This window comes from Mustela nigripes, chromosome 16 (genome assembly GCF_022355385.1).
Source record: "Mustela nigripes isolate SB6536 chromosome 16, MUSNIG.SB6536, whole genome shotgun sequence".
Taxonomy (NCBI): Eukaryota; Metazoa; Chordata; class Mammalia; order Carnivora; family Mustelidae; genus Mustela; species Mustela nigripes.
In genome coordinates this window covers 14146785-14167365 of record NC_081572.1, presented here as the reverse complement: position 1 = coordinate 14167365, position 20581 = coordinate 14146785, and the positions used below count along the sequence as shown (strand labels likewise).

Genomic DNA, 20581 nt, shown 5'->3' with positions numbered 1-20581 from the left:
TGGCACAGGATCTGTTCAGGGGGAGGGCTGGGGCTTTCTTGTTCTCTAGTGTGCTGTGCATGTGTGTGTTTATACGGGGAGCACACAGGCGTACTTACCCAGGGCTGGACAAAGTACGTCACTTCAAGACGGCAACAGGAACTCAGACAAACTCAGAAATGAATACGGCAGACCAACAGCTCCCAACCTGTTCAAGGGTAAGGACTCTTCTTTAAAACAAAAACGCTTGCAAAGACTCCCACATGAGTTTAATTGAACTTTTAGCATTTGTAGGTTGATAAAAATACGTCCCTATGTATTTGAGGATCCTTTGTAATGACTCCAAAGCTCTCCAGATCTGGGGGTCTACTTCCTGAGTAGACATTAAACTGGAAAGGGATAATTACTGTGAACATTTGACATTTTAGCATCTTTCCCCCTAAAAAGCATGACTTTTCTAAGCAAAGTATCACAAGTACCAGAGACCATGTCTGTCTGGTTCCCTGATGCATCTTTTTCCTTTTCCTGGGGTCCTGTCCTAGGATCCTTCGAAACCCCAACAATGGGAGGTTTTCTTGTGCTACAGATTTTGGCTTGAACAAGCTGAGCCCTGAGAAGGAAAGTGTTAGTTGTACCAGAAACTAATGGAATAGTTTCTGGCACTAAACCAGATCTTCCTGTGCCAAGAAGTTCCAGGAAAACCAGCACATCCCAGGATCTGGAGGAAGTAAGGCAGTAACTTGGGACTTTTTCCTAATGAATCCAATAAACCTTTGGAAAAATAATCCATCAATGGTTCAAATATAGACAGAAACCAAAAACAACTTTGCAGGCTTTTGGAGCCATTTTTCTTTTTTTTCCTAAAGAGAGAGAAAAACAGAAAATATTCCATTCCATTGGCTCTCAAAATAAATGAAACTATAACGCTCATCTATAAATATAAGAAATAGATAAAAGGGGCACCTGGGTGGCTCAGTCGGTTGAGCGTCCATCTCTTGATTTCAGCTCAGGTCTTGATCTCAGGGTGGTGAGTTCAAGCCCCGCATCAGGTTCCACACCCACTCTGGGGGAAAAAAAAAAAGAAGGAAATATATAGAAAATTAAAAATAGAAATTCCACTGCTGGGTATTTACCCAAAGAAAACACTAATTTGAAAAAATATATGCACCCCTATGTTTATTGAGCAATTTTTTATTTATGATAGGCAAGAGAGGGAAGCAACCCAAGTGTCCATCAATAGAAGAATGGATAAAGAAGATGTGGTATATATCTACAATCGAACATTATTCAGCCTTAAAAAATTAGATCTTGCCTTTTGCAACAATATGGATGGACCTAGGGGGTATTACGCTCAGCAAAATAAGTCAGACAAAGACAAATACCGTATGATTTCACTTGTATGTGGAATCCAAAAAACAAAACAAACAAAGCAGAAACAGACCCATAAACAGAACACACTGCTGGTTGCCAGAAGGGAAGAGGGTGGGGGTTGGGCAAAGTGAGTGAAAGGAAGTGGAAGGCACAGGCTTATAGTTGTGGAATGAATAAGTCATGGGGATGAAATGCACCACATAGGGAATATAGTCGATGGTGATAGCCTTGGATGGTGACAGATGGTGGCCACCCTTGCTGTGAGTACAGCTTTATAGACAGAATTGTTCAATCACTATATTGTACACCTGAAACTAAGGTAATACCATGTGTCAACTTACTTCAGTTTTTTTTTTTTTTTAAGGAAATCTTTCATAGTAAAATAAAGGAATAAGAGAGGAAAAAATATATATACAAACTTCAACTCTGTATCATCGCCAAGTAATCATAGATGGAGGAGGAAGGAAAAAGATGAAATGGAGGGGAAAAGGAAAGAAGCAGGGAAAGGATGAGAGATGAGAGATGAGAGAGATGAGCAGGAGGACATGAAGAAGGTTAGAGACAGAAACACAGTGTTAATTTCAGAGGCGGAGACATCAAACACAAGGGAGCAATCACAGTGAGCAAACACCAGACGTAGACGACTCCAGAGATTGTTATTTTTGGGTAAATCACTGGTGCCACACCTTTCTACTTATAGGAGCATCTTAGAAACATAGAAAGTCAGAGCTGCAAGGACTTGAGTTCATCTTGTCTATTTCCTTCTGTACCGGATTGAACAGTGTCTCCCTGAAATTTATGTCTACCTATAGGAGCCTTGGAACACAAGTTTCTGTGGAAATAGTGATTAGTAAAGATGGGGTCGTGCCGGATTAGGATGGGCTCTAAATCCAACAATTGGTGTCTTTATGAGAAGAACATGCGGCAGAGGCAGGGATTGGTAATGTAGCCGCAAGCCCAGGGTCACCATCCATTACCAACCACCACCAAAAACTAGAAGAGGCAAGAAGGCGTCTTTGGACACTCCCTAGAGCCTTTGGAAGGAGTATGTGGGCAACTTGACTGGGGACATCTGGCCTCCAGAGCAGTGGGAGAATAATTTTTCTTATTTCAAGTCAGAGTTTGTGGTAATTTGCCATGGGAGCCCTAGAGAATGAATACACCTTCTTTTTGTAGATGAAGAACCCAAAGATGTGTGACATCTCCAAGGCCACAGAGTCAACAGGTAGCCAATGTCTTAAGGCACCTTGCCTTTTCCTTCATCCTCTGGAAACATAGAAATAGTTTTCCTCTTCTATTCTCAAAGTTCATGTTGAAATACAATTTTTTTCCCTTGAATTTTAAAGTCCCTATGAAGGGACAATTCAGGCTTTATAAATACTTTGGACTATTAAGTTTTTAAATTAATTTACTGCCTGTTCCTTTGCTTTACCAAAATAGTCTAATAGCTTATTACTTTTGAGAGACGAAGGCTCTCTCTTTCTAACACTTAAATCACCCTTTCTTTCTTTATTTTGAGCAATTATCTCAAGGTGAGCCAACTCCTTCTGGGGATATTAGACTTAACACTGTCCACAAACTAGACTCTTTGAGAAAAAACAGGTTAACCATGCTTTTGGTTTTGTTTTCTCTTCTTTCTTTTTTTCTTTCTCTCTCTCTCTTTCTCTTTTCTATTTGTTCATTTGAGAGTGAGAGCAAGAGCACAAGCAGAGGGGAGACTTAGAGGGAGAGGGAGAAGCAGGCTCCCCACTGAGCAAGGAGTCCAACTGGGGTCTCCATCTCAGCACCCTCAGATCATTACCCAAGCTGAAGGCAGACGCTTAACTGACTGAATCACCCAGGTGCCCTTCTTTTGTTTTTGTTTTTGTTTTAAGATTTTATTTATTTATTTCACAGACAGAGATCACAAGTAGGCAGAGAGGCAGGCAGAGAGAGAGGGGGAAGCAGGCTCCCTGCCGAGCAGAGAGCCCGATTCGGGGCTCAATCCCAGAACCCTGGGATCATGACCCGAGCCGAAGGTAGAGGCTTTAACCCACAGAGCCACCCAGGCGCCCCTCTTTTGGGGGTTTTAACAGACATCAAATCATATGGAGCATACATGAGTTTTTCATTAATTTATAGGTTTTTTTTTAAGGATTTTATTTATTTGTCAGAGACAGAGGGAGAGAGAGCGAGCGAGCACAGGCAGATAAAGAGGCAGGCAGAGGCAGAGGGAGAAGCAGGCTCCCTGCCGAGCAAGGAGCCTGATGTGGGACTCGATCCCAGGACCCTGGGATCATGACCTGACCCGAAGGCAGCTGCTTAACCAACTGAGCCACCCAGGCATCCCTAATTTATAGTTCTTAACCTTGTTTTGGACCTTGTCTCTGAGAAACTGGTAAAAGCTACAACTCTCTTCCAGAAAACTGCATCTTCTCACAACCTTCGCCCTGACTCTCAGGGTGGGTGTTCACAGCTGCCATATCCTACCCATACCCATCCTGTGGGCCCTGACTGTGGAGACTCTCCTCAAATAGCCAGGCTTCCACTTCCCTGCAGTTCACTTTTTCATTTGAGCCACACAGGGCTGAGCAGGGGCAGAATCTGGTCTATGGCGGAAGATTTTTCTCTTCAACATGCTAATGACACCCATAGAGGGTCTTAAAAACAACTGTGTTCAGGAGCTGAGTTCTGGTTGAGCAACTTTCAGAAGGCCTCTCCTGAAGACTCTCAAATATTGAGTCAGGCCAGTGAGGTGACCAGCAGAAATTTCAGAGGACAATGGTGGCTTTTTGAAGAGGACTGATTGATTGATCCTCAGGCAGGAGAGGACCTGGGACCAATAGACAGTCTTCCTGTTATTCCTTGAGGACACCATTCTCTCCCTTACCTCAGGGCCTTAGCACACTCTCCCCCTTTGTCAGCCATGTTCATCCCGCCTCTTCCACCCAGTACCCTCTACCTGTTCTCAGGTCTCTGGTTAGACCCAGCTTCCTCTGGGACACCGTGGTTCCCCAAGGTCAAAGTGAGGAGCCCTTCCTCCGTGGCCCCATTGGCTCTAAATTCCTCCATTGCTGTCTTTGTCCCATCGTTGTAATCGGTGCTTTCCTCGCTATATCTCTACTGGATTGTGTGTTCCAGGAAGAGCAGGAGCCAAGTGATTCTTATACTCTGGCCTATTTCCAACAGTGTCGGGAAAACAGAGCATGACGGGGACAAAATAAATGAATAACTGGCTGGTTCAGAGCAGGCATTACTGGTATTTTCGACTTGATAATTCTTGGCGATGACGGGCTGTCCTAGGTGTTGTGGGACATTCAGCGGCATCCCTGGCTTCGTCCCACCAGATGCCAGGGGCTCCCCCGACCCAGTTGTGACAAATAAACATGTCACCAGACACGGCCCAGTGATCCTGGGAGGCAAAATCTCCCTGGTAGGAAAACCACTGCTTTAATGGATGAATGCTGACCTTGGCGTCACCTCGCCCATCTTGCGTTTGTCAAGGGGTGAGAATACAGTTTATCAGTTAATGCTGATGGAGTGCTCAGTGTATATTCCTGAAATGGGTGGCTGATCTCTAGAGGATCCTCAGAAGAGGGGAAAAAATTTCACTACGCGTTTGCAGAGAGTGGTAAGTCCTTTAATGACCCATTACAACACGAGAGAGAGCTCTGAGTGCCGAGGAGAACCAGGCTCTCCTGAAAAGGGTGACTGATGCTCTTCTTCAGGGAGGAGCTCTGGCTTAGACCCTTGGTTATGCCATCTGGTTAGGACAGCTGAACCAGGATCTTGGACTTAGATTTTTAGATACAGAATCTGCTATGAAAAATCCGTGTGTGTGTGTGTGTGTTTTCTCTCTCAGAAACACAGGTAAGAAGGAAGGACAATTAAAAACTCACTTACGCTTCATAAATAAGTCATAAGCTATAGGAATGGATCGTCCCAGCTTCTACCTCAGTGGCCCTGGTGGGAGTAGGGACTGAGGAGCTGACACGTGGCTCTGGGCTTTCCCCAGATCATCAACACTTCAACTGTCAGACTTTAAGTTCATTACAGACCATCTCCTCCTTCGCTTCCAACCTGAGTCCATGACCCTGGAACCTGGGAAATTATAGGACATTTTTGTGAAACAACTTGGTGTGTGTGTACGTGCATGTGTGAATGCGAGAGTCCATAGCTTTCATATTTTCAAAGGCGTCTAAACCCTCCAAATGTTAAGAACCATTAGTCCAATCTCCTCATTGTGGAGCTGAAGACCTGAGGCTCAAGGTTAAGAGGCTTCTTCACATTCCTGCTGCTGTCACGTGGCAGAGCCAGGACACGTACTCCGTGGCTCCCTCTGCCTTCGGGCCCAGGAGGGTGATGCTCTGATTGGGACCTGGCCCTCGGGGCAGTGAGGTGTGGTCCGAGGCCAGTGAGGCCGACTTATAGGGGTAGGAGGGTGCTTTGCCAGTATTGTTACCAAATAAAATAGGAGATGCCTAGTTAAATCTGAACCTCAGATAAATGAATACTTTTACTGTATAAGTACATCCCACATGCTATGGGGGATATACTTACACTTAAAATATAGTCCGATTACCTGAAATTCAAATTTAACCAAACATCCTGTTCTGGGTTTTTGTTGTTTTTGCTCAGTCTGGCAACCCCAACTGCCAGGGACAGCCTGGTAGGCTTTGGCTTGGGAAGCAAATACCTGAGCACCAGCCAATGGTATTAATGACTCAGTGATTGACACTCGGACTACCTCTGGCTCTGCTTTCTGCAAAGGCCAGAGGCCCTGGCCCATATGAGACAACCGGCTGGTAAGACCTGCTTGGTTCTTTGTGACTTCAGAAAGCCCGGAGTCCTCAAACACTACACACATCCTATATGCGTGCTGCCTCTTAGAAGAGAACATTTCACAGATCTTTGAAGAGTAAAGATCAAATTTATTTAATACAAAACCTTGCAGCTGTGTCACTGAGGCGGCTGGGGGGAAATGAAATGGATGGGTTCAGTTAGGTCTGCTCCCTAGTGAAATCCCACCACAAAATGGTCGCAGCTACTCATCCAACCACTCAAGACACCATCAGAAACATCTTAAGAACTCAGGAGACCATTTCTTTAGCAAGGAATAAATTAAAAAAAAATTAGTAAGAAAAATATGTATTTCATTTTTCTATTAAAAACAGTATCCGCTGTAGGCCAACATCCTCCTGTCTTGCTGCCTTCAGCATGGTAGAGGAAAAGAAAGAAAAGGTATAGAAAATCAGCTTAAGAACATCTGTGCTTGGTCCAGTGTCGTTTTCTATTTTGTGCATTGCCCGGAATGAACCTGAGCTTCAAGTTGGCATCTCAAAGTGGACACTCCCAGGCAGCTTTGGTTTCGCGTTTGTGGCAGGCGAGGTCACAGAGGGAACAGGGTGCCGCTGTCTGGTCAGTGCCGTGGACCTGTCTACCCAGGAGCGAGGACTACCCAGAACCACAGGCCTTTGAAGGACCAAAGGCAAAGAGAAAAATTAGCCCCTAAGCCAGGCCATTCGCTAGGAAGTGATTGACAGCAAAACAAAAATGGTTTGTGTGTGTGAAGATACTTGGAAAAGTTCTTTATCTCTGTATGAGATAAAATATTCAAGTTTCAAAATATCCCAGTGGGCTGTTGACCCTGAACGTCCTTCTGCGGCTCTCCACTCCTGAGGGTGCTCCAACTTGGTGGGGGGGGGGGGCTGGGTGGGAATTCACCAGCCCCTCTGGATCCCTCTGTGCCCCACATAAAGGTCTTAGGAGGGATGAAGAACTGGTGACTTGGCCTGAGGAACTGCTATGTCCGGTGGGAGCAGGGCAGGATCATAAGGAAGCGCACAGAGCTCTTGGAATACGGGAATCATCTGCTCTTCTTGGAATGTGGGTGTCCCCCCCGCGGAGGAGTGTCTGCTCCCGCAGTCCTAAGTTCCATCGACCGAGCCTTCCGTTCTCTGCAGAGACAAGAGAGAAGAAGACAAGCTACGGTCACACCCTTCAGGACTGAAGATGTGTCTGGTGGAAAGAGACGCAAAACTCCAGACAGCCCTTCACAAAGGAGCTCCAAAGCAGTGTTGTCTTCGGCAGGACCTCCACCCTGTGGGGCCGGCCCCTGGCCACACTCACTCTTCCCTTCTGTCCTTGCCAACTCTGTAAGCCTGCAGCCTGTCCTCCCCGGAGATACAGCGCACAGCAGAAGGTCTACCGGCTCTGTCAAGGACCTGCTGTGCCCCAGGGTTGTGTCCCTGATGGGGGGGGGGGGAGGGTCACCCTTAGCCACAGAGCAAGACTAGGACTGTTAAGAGAGACCCGGCTTCTTGCTCCAGCCCTGCCTCTAGGTCTGTTGAAAAGTTGAAGGGCTTCAACTGAAGGCTGAAGCCATTACACTGCTAAGGGAAAGAAGCCAGACACAAAAGGAACAAATACGGGTTCCACTTCCACAAGGTACCCAGAGCAGTCAAACTGAGAGAGATGAAAAGGAAAACTCTGGTTTCCAGGGGCCCCTGGGTGGCTCAGTGGGTTAAAGCCTCTGCCTTCGCCTCAGGTCATGATCCCAAGGTCTTGGGATCGAGCCTGGCATCCTGCTCTCTGCTCAGCAGGGAGCCTGCTTCCTCCTCTCTCTCTGTCTGCCTCTCTGGCTACTTGTGATCTCTCTCTGTCAAGTAAATAAATAAAGTCTTTAAAAAACAAAAAAAAAACCAAAAAGCTCTGGTTTCCAGGGGAAATGGGGAGGTAGTGTTGAACAGGCAGACTCTTGGTTTGGAACGATGAGAAAGTTCTGTGGATAAAGGGTGGTCACGTCTGCAGGGCCATGGGAATGTACTTCATGTCACAGAACTGGATACTTAAAAATGCCTAAAGTGGTCAATTTTGTTGTGTATGTTTTGCATCATAAAGTTAAAAAAAAAAAAAAAGAAGATTCCATCTTGTGTTCGCTGATTGCTTTGTATGGGATTTTTGATACCTGCACATCCGCCAGGGACTAGACCCACCTCGGACCCTGTTATCTGTACTGAGGATGCTCGAGTTTTATACCCTGCCCATCACGGCGGTGTGGCCCCGTGGAAGATTTCCCAACGATCCGCAGGAGCTCACTGGGGACTCACAGACGGCGTCATGGACAAAGCCTCCAAGGTGGGGCAGATTTGGACAAATGCATGTGGCAAGGGGGCGAGTGGATGGGGAGTACTGCAGTAGAGGTGCCCTGGGCCCCGAAGGGCAGGCAGCAAAGGAAGCCCTGACTCTGGCCCCTCTGGGAGCAGAGGGCGCCCTGCCGCAGGGGGACCTCAGGGAGGCCAGGTCTCGGGAGCCAGGTCTCGGGAGCCCTGTGGCCAGGCTGGTGGGTTCCTGGAGCTGGCGGCTGGGGTCGAGTCCCCCTTTTGTTCTGGCCCTGCCCCGTCAGAACAGGACGCAGGTCCAAGGAGCTCCAGCTGGCAGGCCCAGGCTCTGCCTCCTCCTTTGCCAGCAGAGAGCCTGGCAAGCCGGCCAAGAGAGAGGTGTTGGCCCCAGGGGGCTGGAGGCCTGCCAGGCCCTCGGCAGCTCCTTTCACTTCATTTCTTCCGCTTTGCCCACAGGGGTGACCCTGGTGTCCAGGCTTCCTGCAGGCCCCAGACCAAGCCCCTCCCTAGACGCCTCCGTTCTCCTTCTCCAGGCGAGGCAAGGACTGCGGATGCAAAGGGCTGGGCCCCCGGCCACCGGACCTTGAAGTAAAGGTTAACATGCTCACATCCAAGACCTGTCTGTCCCCGTGCTTCAGTCAGCGACCAGCTGTCAGCCACCCAAGTACAGTCCTGAAATCGCCCCACTTCTGTCCAGAACATGGTGTGGATGCTCTCAAAGGTCGTTTTGCTTCTAACACCTCTGGGATTTCTACTTCCTGCTTCTACAATGTGCCCCTTATAGAGCGCTTGCAATAAACCAGGTGTGTGCTAGACCCTCATTTAATCTTTGCAATGGCCGGGGGGGGGGGTCGTTTTTACCTCCAATTTACAGATGAAGAAACCAAGGCGTCAAAAGGTTAAGAAACCTGCCCAAAGTGACATGGCTAGTGAATGGCTCATCAGGGAAAGGTTAGGTTTGGGGGTTAGGAGGGGGTCTCCGGCTCTTAAGTCAAAGCCTGGCTTTGGTTGAATCCTGTGAAGAGACATTTCAGGGCTAAGGGATGTAAATCCCCCATCCATACCTCATAAGGCCAGAGTGATGAAAAGGACTTTATCTTTTTTTTTTTAAGATTTTAAAAAATTCACTTATTTGACACAGAGAGAGAGATCAAAAGTAGGCAGAGACGAGAGGGGGAAGCTGGCTCCCTGCTGAGCAGAGAGCCTGATGTGGGACTTGATCCCAGGACCCTGGGATCATGACCTGAGCGAAAGGCAGAGGCTTTAACCCACTGAGCCACCCAGGCGCCCCAAAAAAGGTCTTTAAAGAGATAACCAAGCTGCATTTATATGGGCGTTTGTAAAATACTTTGCACACGTTGTTTCTGATTTTGCCCTTAAGACCCTTTTAATTGGGTCGCTGGTAGTGTTTTATGTTGGTCTCACCATCAACGTTTTACAGATTGGGAAGCTTTGAGGAGGACAGGATCACCCCCAAAGACGGCTGGAGGACTGGCCTTCGTAGTCCAGTTCCCACCACGGCCCAGGGGCCGGCTGGCTCCCTGGAGCGAAGAATGCCAGTTGTGACGGGGAGCTGCCTTTTGGCAATGAGAAGGCAAGGCTGTCTGCAAGATCCAGAGCCCCAGGAAGGTCCAGATTCACCCCTTCCGTTCAAGTACAAGGTGTTCTCTTTCTCGTTATCTGTCTGCCTGGGCCACAAGCACAATTTATAAACAAGGCAAAAATGGCAGAGGAAAAATGAAGTCAGCATGTGCCATTGAAGCAAGTCAAACAATACTAAATTAGTATTTGGCTAAGTGGCTATCTCATTGTTAAGATATTTCCTCCAATGTGTTTTCAGAAGCAACGGCCATTAAACAACTGGGAATGATCGCCAGGTTTGATTTCAGGAAGGAAATCTCCTCCCATTTCCCTGCTGGGCAATTGAATTAATTTTCTCCTGACCCTCACCAGCTGATTATTAGCAAAACTATACCTGCTGCTTTTATAGACAAAATGCATTCGCTTAAAGATTTCAAATCTCTCTCCCAAGGGCTGGGCACCCCAGAGCTCCCGCCAAAAAGGCTTTATGGTTGGGGTGGGGCAGACTGGGTTGCCAGTGAGATCTCAGGTGCATCCTGGGAGCAGACTTCAGGACCTACGGGCCATCTTCTGGGGGAAAGGAAAGTTCTATCTGTCCTGGAGTTCAGAGCCTTTGTCCAGAGAGACCCTTTGGATCAAAGACAAAGTAAATAAGTCAGTCCCGCAGATCCAGCAGACCTGCCTTGAAGGGTGATGTCACTTCTTCGAGGGAGTCTGCAGATCTGACCTAGGTTCTAGTCCTGGCCCTGTTATGACCTAGCTGGCTGACCCTGGCCGGGCTGTTAAGCCCACCTGTAAATTGGGCCCCCTGCCCTTCCAGTGCGAGTCTCTGGTTTGAGGAGTCTGGGTGGGTTTAAGCTGGAAAAAGACATTCATTCCATTCCTCTTTTCCTCAGATTGATAGCTTTCCTCCATGAAAAGAATGTCAGTGGTTTCCTGCCCAGCAAAGGCATAAGGAGTTCCCTTTTTTATAAGAATTAAACAAAGGAAGCCAGGGGGCCCATTGGAAGGTGACCAGCAATTTTGCATAGAGTTCTTCCCAGACCTTAAAGAAGCAGTTCCTTTTTTCTCAAGGTACTAGAGGCCCAGTGAGTTAACCCCCGCACTGCTGGGTAGTTGGTATAGAGGTCAGGAGTGGGAAGACAGAAGACAGGTCTTGGCAAAATTCGAACTTTGGATTTCTACATTTTTAAAAAACATTCCCATCTGCCAAGTAGCAGCTTCCTAAATCCTCAGCTTTCTACAGGGTGAAACCTTGTACTTAATGAGGCATTGGAATCCTTTGCATGCAAACCCTAACTGACCTCTTCCTGGCACTTGCCCCCCACACACTTTCTTCCCCCATTCTGAGCTGCTTGGCAAATATAGTGAGACTCATTCCTCACAGCCCATACCAACGACCCCTTCCTTGGCGAGGAGACCCCTAACCAGGCCAGTCTTTCTTCTGCATTTCCATAGCATCTGGTGAGTTAGGACCACCTTGCTTCCTCATCAGTGTTAACTTATCTAATTCCCTCATTGGGTCAAGGACCTTGAGATCAGAAGGCCTGGTGTATTGGGGTGACTGGCGTAGGTTCCCAGACTTCAAAGTTTAAATGAGCTGTTGGATCCTCTCCTCAAGCAGACTCTCCCCCACCCCCACCCCCCAGTCTGCCTCACTTCCAAAACCTGAAGCTGGACTAGGAGGAACTGTGCACTCTACTCATGGGCAGCTAGGGCATGCCCTAGGTTCCCATTCCCATGGTGGTGGTGATGGATGGGGGGTATCTCTTCACAGGAGGGCTGAGATGTAATGTTGCAACCTTGGGAGAGAGTATTTGAAACCACAACAGGCCCAGAGCACCCTGTCAGCCAGATGACCAAGCCTTCCCTGTCCCAGGGTAGTTGCGACGTACCTGGGGCTCCTGGTCTAATAAAACAGACAAGGCTGGTGTAGGGGTGTAATTCGTGGGAACACGGAATCTGGGTGAGTTTAGAAATATTACAGTGTTCACTGGACTATTTTAAAAAAATGTTAATGAAATGTATACTTACAGAATATCTGTTTTCCATGAAATCTGCAAAACAAAAGATAACAGGGAGGTGAGAAGATGCAGAGTGCCTTAGGCCCCCTCCCCTCAAATCTCAGGAACTCCAAGGTAAAAGGAAGGGGTGTGGGATGCAGAAGAAGCCCAGAGTCATAGGCTTTCTAGGTCCTCAGCCAGATGGCTGGATGGCTCCTTTGCCCACAGACAGCTTCCTCTGGACCCTGTAGCCCCATATGACAAGCCCATAAAGTCCTTGGCAGCTCACTAGACATTGAAAACAATTTAAAGATTTTATTTGATTTTTTAAGTAATCTCTCCACCCATGGTGGGGCTTGAACATGACCTGAGATTAAGAGTCACACATTCCACTGAGTCAGCCAGATGCCCCTTAAGTAGGTTTTTGTTTGTTTTTTAAATTAGTACCACATTAAGGTATTTCAGGGAAAAAACCCTGAAAACTACAGGGAAGTAGAAAGTAGCAGATAAACATGATCTCTGGTTCTACTCTTCAAACCTTGTTGATACTTTTGTCTTCCAGTGATTTTCTGCTCTCCAGAGGTTCTTTTCCCCCTGAGTTCTGATATATAATACCGGCCATTTCATAGCCTATCTTTCTTACATAACACGATTCCACGAACATTCTCTGGCACCTTCTTAGACATAATTGGGAGTAGCTGCGTAATTATCATTAAATAGATGTGCAATTGTTTACTTATCCAGTTCCTTATTGTAAAAATTTAGGTTCTTTACAAGTTTTCACTATTTTAAATAATGCTGCCATATCCTCTTTGGGAATAAAGCTATTTCCATATTTCCTATAGTTTGTCCATTCCCAGGAGTGGGATCAAGGTATAAACATTACCTATCGCTCTTGGGATACACGGCCCAAGGGCTGTCTCAACACCATGTTCTTGCCAGAGTGCGGTGGGGGGAACCAGCAGCCCCGGCCAGGCTGCGGTGCTGAAGATGGGCCTGACCAGAGGTCTGGAAAATCAGAATGAGGTAAAGAAAAGCAAAGGAGCGCAGAAGACATTATGGTGAGAGTGAGCCATGCTCGCCTACTAGTTAGAGATGGTTTTCACTACCATAAGCAAGAGAAGACTGTGGTTTGCCCCTTTGGAAAGGATCAGGCCGCCCACTAATAGTTTCTAAATGAACAGGGGCCCAAATGGTTGGGGCCGATTCCCCAAACAACCCCCATGGACACAAACCTGGAGATAGAGAAACTATGGGGACTTCCGGTCTGGGGAAGAAAGCAGATGTGGGCATGGGGGGTGGTTGCCATTCCTGAAGGCGGAAGAGGTAATGGCAGGAACGTCATCACCCACCCCCTTCCGAGTCCTCAGTGTCATAGACGGTCGCGTTCCAAGGGGCCTCAGTTTCTGCTCTGCTGTCCAACCTTGAACCCAGTCCCTTCAGAGTCTGGGGAAGTCTCAGGGCCCACCTGTCGCAACGGGAGTCACAACCCTTCTGTTTCTTTCTCTAATTTAAAAATATCCTGTTTCCAAAAGTCCACTTCCCCCTCCAACCCTGTCTTATCACAGCTCTATTGTGCGTCCCCTTGAGAGGGAACAGGGCCAGAAGTTCCTAAGGGGCCCCCTTCTGTCCTGGCTGGGCCAGAGGCAGACGTCAACGGCCAAATGGATGAATCAGCCTGACCACGAAGTCAAGCCATTGTATAAACTTCCACGCATTGAGTGAGGCCCGGGCAGGACTCCCACCTCCAACCCAAACCTGACCTGGAAGGACCCAAAGGACCCCATGCTTCCCACTCCCCCTTAGCCCCAGCGGCTCTGCAATCAGACACAAGAAAGCGAGAGTCTCAGGCTGTTTCTTAAAGCAATATGAATATAAAATACTAAAACTTCGAATATGCTGGTACATACTGAAGGAACTCTAGGTTTATGCACACTTGTAGTTTCTGCTTCTTTTCAGTAATAGAGCAATCACCACAAAGATAAAATATGGTGGGGGCGCCTGGGGGGCTTAGTCAGTTAAGCTAAGTGTCTGCCTTCAGCTCAGGTTGAGATCCTGGAGTCCTGGGATCGAGCCCCGTATCAGGATCCCTGCTCTAGGGGAGTCTGCTTCTCCCTCTCCCTCTGCCCCTCCCCCTGCTCATGCTCTCTCCCTCCCACCCAAATAAATAAATAAAATCTTAAAAAAAAAAAAAATAGGATCTTTTTTTTTTTTTTTTCAAAGTACTTCTTTACCTGCTTGGATTCTCAAGTGGGAAACAGCAACCTGGGGCAGGTTTGACAGTGACCGCTGGCCTGATTGGCTCTGGACCCCACAGAATGGGTGGGGACTGACCCCCAAGTGCTCTTCTCTCCCTCCCAGAGGGGCTGGAACAGAGAGGCCCTCTGCTCTATAATTCTTTCTTGATGACAGCTACTCTTAGTATAGTCAATTTCTACCCCCTTTGGAAACATCTGGAATACCAGGAAAAGCCAGAGCAGAAGGCGAAGGCTGAGTGAGCAGATACCGGGATGGGAAGGTATAGGTTAGTGTCCCATCCAGAGTTAATGTCTGAAGAGGGACTTGGCATCTCTTCCCAGGGCCGGGAGCTCTCAGTGGGGTGTGCTCAGGACACCTTCTGAGAAGGACCCAGGCATCCAGGAAGGAAAACCAGCTCTCCTGTTCGAAGACTCACAGGAGCTAAGTTCTTATAAGTCAGGTTTGTTTTTGTTTTTGTTTTAAACACTGGCATTATTGACATTCTGGGCTGGGACATTCTTTTCTGAGTTTACTTATTATTTTTTTATAAGATTTTATTTATTTATTTGACAGAGAGAGAGAGATCACAAGTAGGCAGAGAGGCGGGCAGAGGCAGAGGGGGAAGCAGGCTCCCTGCTGAGCAGAGAGCCTGATACGGGGCTCGATCCCAGGACCCTGAGACCATGACCTGAGCTGAAGGCAGAGGCTTAACCCACTGAGCCACCCAGGCGCCCCTACTTATTATTTTTTAATAGTCTCTACTAAATGTGAGGCTCAAACTCATGACCCTGAGATGAATAGTCTCCTGCTCCTCCAACTGAGCAAGCCAGGTGTCCTTGGGCTAGATCATTCTTTGCTCTGGGGGCTGTCCCGTCCACTGTAAGATGGTTAGCAGTATTCCCAGCCTCCATACATTAGATGTGAGAACACCCCTTCTACCCTCCACCCCCTGCCCAAATTATGACAGCCAAAAATGTCTCCTGCCTCGAGAACCAGTGCTCCCAGCAGTGGAAATGTCATCCTAGACCTGATTTCTTTCATAGGGAAGAACTTGACTGTGTTTCTGATTGTAGGAAACCACTTCATTCTTCAGTTTTAAAATCCAAGGTAAATATACATGAATAGGTTTTGCTCTGAGGTGAGCAGCAAGTCGTTTTATGAAATGCCTTTAGAATGAGCAGGAGCACTAGAAAATGTCAGGCACTGATTCAGAGTAAAGATAGACATTTTCCTGCGTAGCCAGAAACAGCAGTTTGCATGAGGTTCAACCAGGCTGAGTGAGGTTGTGGAGAAAGTCAGAGGCAGTCACGCCTTCATGGAGAGGCTCCCTGCCCAGCCCCGCTGTAATGTCTCTCTTTTAGGTCTTGTCACGAGGAGAGCAAGGGAGGAAAGGAAAAACAAGCCTTTCCCTGGATTAGTCAGAGGAGGAGGAAGCTGACAGCAGGTGAACAAAGAGGTTTTCGGGAGGTGGTGTTTGGGGGTGAAATGGGGGGCTCTTGAGGCCGAGTCACCCTGTACCTCAGAGCACCAAAGCTATGAACGAGCCCCCTGGGAGGGCAGCACCATGTAAATCGAGAGAACTCAGAGGCGTGACACATGAGAGTGTCACAACTGCAGTAACGATTGGTTCCTGTTACTATAACCTGTATGACTTTCTTTAAGCACTCACTTTTTGGACTACCTACATTACTGCTTAACAAGAGACATAAAAGCAGACTTTGTTCCTGTTTCTGGAAAGTCAGGTCCGATGCTGAAACCAGAGCCACTGTAGCTGACTGGGATTTGCAAACCTGACCTCAGGCAAATCACTGGAGAAAGAATAAGTACTTAATAAAAAAAACCCAAATGCTATCCTTGCAGAACCAAATTATGAGAAATTATCTGCGTGGTCTCCATTAGCTAAGCCTGCCCATGGTTACGTAGATGCAGAAGCTCTTTCTCAACCCCGTTCTGGCTCTTTTCCAGGGCTTGCTTTCCCTTCTCCTTAGGCTTCTCTCAATGGGGTTTCTTTCAGAAATAAATTTCCTAATACTGAGAACCCCTCTCCTTCTTTCCCTAACATGTTGTAATGAATCACCTAAGAGTTGGAGAGGGGAGAACTGTAAGATCAGGGGTTTCTTTGCCCTGGATGGAGTTAACGGCTGGGACAAGATGTTAGCTTAGCTCTTTGTCAATGAAATAGTAGATTCCCAGCAGAAGAGCAGACCTAACCACCACGACCCAGCAGGGGACACTGGGTTGGAAGAGATGTCCTCTTCTTCCCCATTTTACCCCCTACAGTACCCACTACTCCTACCCACCTGCCCACTACAGCTCTTAGCCCCAGCACACTCCCGAGAACACAGAGTGTTCTGCAGCAGTCCCACATGAGCGAGGGACATTTTATTGAAAATGAGAAAAGTAACACCCAAGGGAAAAATGAGGGGTGGGAGCCAAGTCATACAACTGGATAAGGGCAGGGCTGAAAATCAACCCAAGCCTCTATCTCCCAACTTAGGGTGTTCCCCTCAGGATTACAGTGCAAAGAACCATCCAGGTGGACGTGAGCCAACACAAACACGGCAGAAGCACAGTGAGTTGGGCCTGGAGATCCATGACTTAATTCAGATTTGAAGGAAAACTCAGGCTTAGGTGCAAATACCTATAGGGTCTTGGAATCAAGGGTGAGTAAAAGATTGGGATTGGCTCCAAGGGACCTAAAAAGTAACTCTTAGAAGTCACTTAGAACCAACATGTTCAGGGGAAGGGTTCCAGACAGACCAAAACAAAGACGAATGACCATTAATTCCAAATGCCAGGACCGAGACTCTCCAAATGTTCTGACTGGAAGGCAACTTAAGATCATCCATCCAACTACCTCATTTGACATAAAAATGCGGAGCTTAGTCACATTCAGAGACGTGCAAAGGAGAATGGTTGTGGCCAGGGGCTGGGAGAGTCACGCGTTACTGTTGACTGGGTATGAAGTCTCACTCTGGGAAGATGGAACCGCTCTGGAGATGGATGGTGATGATGATTGTAGGATTGCGTGAATATATTTAATGCCACTGAAATGTACACTTAAAAGTGATTAAAATGCCAAGTGTGATGTATGTTTTCTCACAGTTAAAACTCCCACACAGACAAGGCGGAACTTGGAGCCGAAAGCCACGATTGCCAAGACCTGGCTCCTCCCCCAGCCTCCAGATGACCGCCAGCCCTCAGCCGGTCGCCCCGCAACCCTCTCCCCAGGGCGCTGGTCCTACCCAGAGCCCCGCCCTGGGGCTGCTCCTTGGAGGCAGGCCTGCCCGATGCCCTTTAGCTTATCTAGAGGAGCAGTTTTCCTTTGTATCACTCAGGGGAAAAAAGGGGGGTTAAGAGCCAGAACTACGCCCTGTGAGCCATTTCCCAAAATAGCCAGCCCTGAAGTGCGGCTAGTTGGAAGGTGGCGAGGACTGAGAAACTAAGGTGGGAAGGAAAAAAATCTAAGAAGGAAAAGTTAGAGAAGACGTAGCTCTGCACGCAGCCTGCTCACTGGCCTGTCCAGACACCCACCCTCACTAGGTCCCTTATTTTATTAGCTGTCACCCTTCTCCACCCCCCCGCCTCCACATCTACACCCGCACCCATGCACCCGTGTTGGAGGATTCTCTCTGCTTGCCAACCCTGAGGGATCCTTCCAAGACTGCTGAGGAGGGGGAAAGACTCCAAGACCCCACCTGGTCAAACAAGAAGCACTTGAGTGGCATCACCTGAAGGGAACCCGGAAACTTCTAGAAGTGTGGTCCCCAGACCAATAGCCAGATATGTGAGAATCTGTGAGGAATGCAAAGTAGCCTCACTCCAGACCTACTGAATCCAAAATTCAGGGGGCTGCTTGCTGCACCGTCTGTGTTTTAACAGACCTGGGAACACTCCATCTAGATCGGGCATCTGCCCCTCATCTCACTGAGGTAGTGACCAGGGTCCCTAGAGGTTCCACGATTCAGCCAGGGTCACCCAGACCATACCGGCTGTCACTCTTAACAGAGGCGACTCCTCTAGGGAGACTGGTAATGATGGGAAGCCGACCAGAGAGCTGGAAAACGCAGCAGCGCGTGGTCCATCGGTTCGGCAGCGTGGAGAGGAGATGTGAGGAGCCGCGCTCCGCAGCCAGCCTCCCTGTCTCCGACAACCTGCTCTGCCAACCGCTGGCCTTGGGATCTGCTCCGGGACAAGTTATTTAACCTCTGGGCCCATTTCCCCATCTGCAGAACAGGAAGAGTAGTAGAGCTCCCGCCACCCCAAGCTGGTTTTGAGGCTTGCACATAGAGTAGCATATGAGGCTGCCAGCCTCTCCCCGCCCCCGGCCCCCATCCCCCTGGGGAGCAGCAGCCCAGCAGGAAATGTTCCAGAACAGCAACTCCTGAGGCTTCCAAGACGGAGCCTCTTCAGTGAGGGGCCAGCAGGGACTTCCAAGGCAGCACCGGGGATTTGACTACAAGACCCAGGGCTCTCTCAATAACCCCCAAACACTGGGCAGGAGCTGGGTGCTGGGTCGGAGACCAGATTACAGAGGTGCCCAAGGCCCCACTGACTCCGCCCAGGTTGCACAGGGGGAGCGCCCTGGCCGGGAATCAGGACACGGCTCTAGTCTCTGCCTGGGCTCAAGCTTCTCTGGCATCTTTCAGCTAAAAGGGCTTGGATGCTCACTGTAGGACAGGGATACTATGAGGACTGGTGCTTGGGGTAATGTGCACCATCTCCCCACTTCTCTCATTTAATCTCAGTGGAAGAAACTGGAGTCTCAGAAGAGTTAGATATCTTGGTCAAAGTCACACAGCTGCCAAGTGGCCGCACGGGGACTGGGGCTCCGATGTCTGTCAGCAAAATAGGGCCCTTCACCACCCCAAATCCCTACAGGGTTAGCCTACAGTCCATTCCTGCCTTAGGTCAGAGGGAGCAGTTGGGTTCCCACAGCGGGGGACCGAGGACTCAGGCCTAGAGAACCAGCCCGGGGACCCTGAGGGAACCCATCTGAACAGCGGCCTTAAAGCAGGGGTAGAAAATCACAATAGGCCTCCTCCAAACATGCCACATCAGCACAGGCAAATGACATGAGCTGAAGGCAAATGACAGTCAACGGACGCAGAAAGCACCTACAAAAAATTTTTATTGTTCTTGGTTAACTTCCTATATAAGCTCCCACTTCTAACCACTCTGCAGTTTCCCATCACTTGGTTTTTCTCCTGTTAACCTGTCTTTTGCCAGCCTAATTTGCGGGGCACCTAACACACACCCTTCGGGGTGCACACTGGGGGTGGCCTTTTCCAGCTGTAAAGAGCCTCCAGCAGCAGGCTCAGGACACAGCAGACTGCAGGCTTCCCGCGGGTCTCCTGTGGTGGGGGGGGGTCGCTCTGGAGGCAACCCCTGTGGGCTCCACAATCCACCAGCTTCCTTTCCCCAAAACCAAAGGCAGTGCAGTTCCCTGATCTGTGATCAAGACCGTGGAAATCCACCTCCAGGGCGGGCCAGTGTGGGGACCTGCTTCCTGTGCGAACTTGGGCAAGTGTTTCAACTGTTCTGTGCCTCAGTATCCTCATCTGTAAAATGGGACTTACTGTGAGGATTCAGAGATATTCCAACATAATAAGCTTTCTGTCCTTCTTGTATAACCAAAGCAATTAAATGTGAACGATCTCAGGGACCTCTAGGAGAGCAGAAGGGGTGTTTTCATACAATTGGGTGAACCCTACTGGAGCTCTAGCTTTTTGTTACACTGGAAGAACAGAGAATGTCTATTTACTTCTCAATTTGCATTTTGCTGGCTCTGAATGTATTGAGATTGCAAAATGAAACACTGAAACCAAAAATTGCCCTCGGAGATGCTTTCTGAAAATTGGTCACTCAGTGTCAAGTTCCTCAAGAGGTTGAGTTTCTGCTCTACCCATGAAAATACCATTAAAAAAACATGTTCACTAAAGGGAGATTCCTCTTTCAGATGAAAAGGGGGTCTCCCGTGGTTCAGACAGTGCTTCTCCAATGTTAGCAATTGTCAACAGTATCTGGAATCCAGCCTGTTAGAGTTCAGGTTCTGAAGATTCTGATTCTCACGGGTCTGGACTTGCCCTGAGACCACCTCGGCCGTGGGTCTGCAGACCCTGCTCAGAGTAGCTGGGCTGTCCCGAAGCTTCCTGGCCAGTTGTAATGCTCCCCAGAAAATCCACTTAAATACAGGTCTGAGGCAAGATATCCACATAGTGACTATTTCCTTTTGGCCTTTTGGCCTGTGACCTATTTTCAGAATTGTAAAAGGAGTCTTTGTGTTCCATTCATTTCCCCAGAATGGGA

At 48.4% G+C, this 20581-nt stretch overlaps 1 protein-coding gene and 2 long non-coding RNA genes across 4 annotated transcripts in view; 1 reads left to right on the top strand and 2 right to left on the bottom strand.

Moving 5' to 3' along the window:
* Window positions 1-104: 104 nt before the first annotated feature.
* LOC132004142 (uncharacterized) lies at window positions 105-4524 on the bottom strand. Its single transcript, XR_009400424.1, has 3 exons — window positions 4292-4524; window positions 943-1042; window positions 105-187 (listed from the first exon to the last, which is right to left on the bottom strand). It is a non-coding gene; the product is annotated as an uncharacterized LOC132004142 (long non-coding RNA).
* A 332-nt stretch (window positions 4525-4856) lies between these two features.
* LOC132004143 (uncharacterized) lies at window positions 4857-9289 on the top strand. The gene is made up of 3 exons (XR_009400426.1): window positions 4857-4960; window positions 8312-8466; window positions 8907-9289. It is a non-coding gene; the product is annotated as an uncharacterized LOC132004143 (long non-coding RNA).
* The window catches only part of PECAM1 (platelet and endothelial cell adhesion molecule 1), a 55355-nt gene continuing 41013 nt past the window's right edge, over window positions 6240-20581 (bottom strand). For both annotated transcript variants that reach the window (XM_059380268.1, XM_059380267.1), the window contains 2 exons: window positions 12066-12088; window positions 6240-7286 (listed from right to left, as the gene is read on the bottom strand). In XM_059380268.1, the coding sequence (XP_059236251.1) occupies window positions 7257-7286; window positions 12066-12088 (53 nt within the window). In that variant the 3' untranslated portion in view covers window positions 6240-7256. The remainder of the gene's footprint in view (window positions 7287-12065; window positions 12089-20581) is intronic.